Genomic DNA, 962 nt, shown 5'->3' on the forward strand with positions numbered 1-962 from the left:
TCCTTCCTCTGCCACCTTCCCCTGCTCCTCCACCCCGCCCTCTCCGGTCTTCGGGCGGCCCTGGCGCTGCTCGGCCCGGGTCGCCAGCCCCGCCGCCTCCCCAGAGGAAAGGTGTTTGCGCGCTGAGCAGGGCCGGAGCCCTGTCCGCCATGGGGCTCGCCGCCTGCCGCGCCTGACCCGGCCGCCGCCGCCGCCGCCGCCGCCGCCGCCGCCGCCGCCGCCGCCGCCGCCGCCGCCGCCGCCGCCGCCGCCGCCGCCGCCGCCGCCATTGACAGCGCGCCGTCGCGATGCCGAGCGGCAGCTCCGCGGCCCTGGCCCTGGCGGCGGCCCCGGCCCCCCTGCCGCAGCCGCCCCCGCCGCCGCCGCCGCCGCCGCTGCCACCGCCCGCGGGTGGCCCGGAGCTCGAGGGGGACGGGCTCCTGCTGAGGGAGCGCCTGGCCGCGCTAGGCCTCGACGACCCCAGCCCGGCGGAGCCTGGCGCCCCGGCGCTCCGGGCCGCGGCGGCGCAGGGCCAGGCCCGGCGGGCGGCAGGGCTGTCTCCGGAGGAGCGGGCTCCTCCTGGCCGGCCCGGGGTCTCGGAGGCGGCCGAGCTGGAGCTGGAGGAGGACGAGGAGGAGGGGGAGGAAACGGAGCTGGACGGAGACCTGCTGGAGGAGGAGGAGCTGGAGGAGGCAGAGGAGGAGGACCGGCCGTCTCTGCTGCTGCTGTCGCCGCCAGCGGCCGCCGCCTCTCAGACCCAGCCGACCCCGGGCGGGTCCCTGGGGTCGGTCCTGCTGCCCGCCGCCGGCTTCGATGCCCGGGAGGCGGCCGCGGCGGCGGGGGTGCTCTACGGAGGGGACGATGCCCAGGGCATGATGGCGGCGATGCTGTCCCACGCCTACGGCCCAGGCGGCTGCGGGGCGGCGGCGGCCGCCCTGAACGGGGAGCAGGCGGCCTTGCTCCGGAGGAAGAGAGTCAACACC

At 80.0% G+C, this 962-nt stretch overlaps 1 protein-coding gene across 1 annotated transcript in view; it reads left to right on the top strand.

The window, feature by feature from the left end:
* The first annotated feature begins 287 nt into the window (after positions 1-287).
* MEX3C (mex-3 RNA binding family member C) overlaps positions 288-962 on the top strand; it is a 19711-nt gene continuing 19036 nt past the window's right edge. The window contains exon 1 of the mRNA XM_007465565.1: positions 288-960. Within this exon, the coding sequence (XP_007465627.1) occupies positions 288-960 (673 nt within the window). The remainder of the gene's footprint in view (positions 961-962) is intronic.

The sequence above is a fragment of the Lipotes vexillifer genome, unplaced genomic scaffold (genome assembly GCF_000442215.2).
Source record: "Lipotes vexillifer unplaced genomic scaffold, Lipotes_vexillifer_v1.1 scaffold36, whole genome shotgun sequence".
Lineage (NCBI taxonomy): Eukaryota > Metazoa > Chordata > Mammalia > Artiodactyla > Lipotidae > Lipotes > Lipotes vexillifer.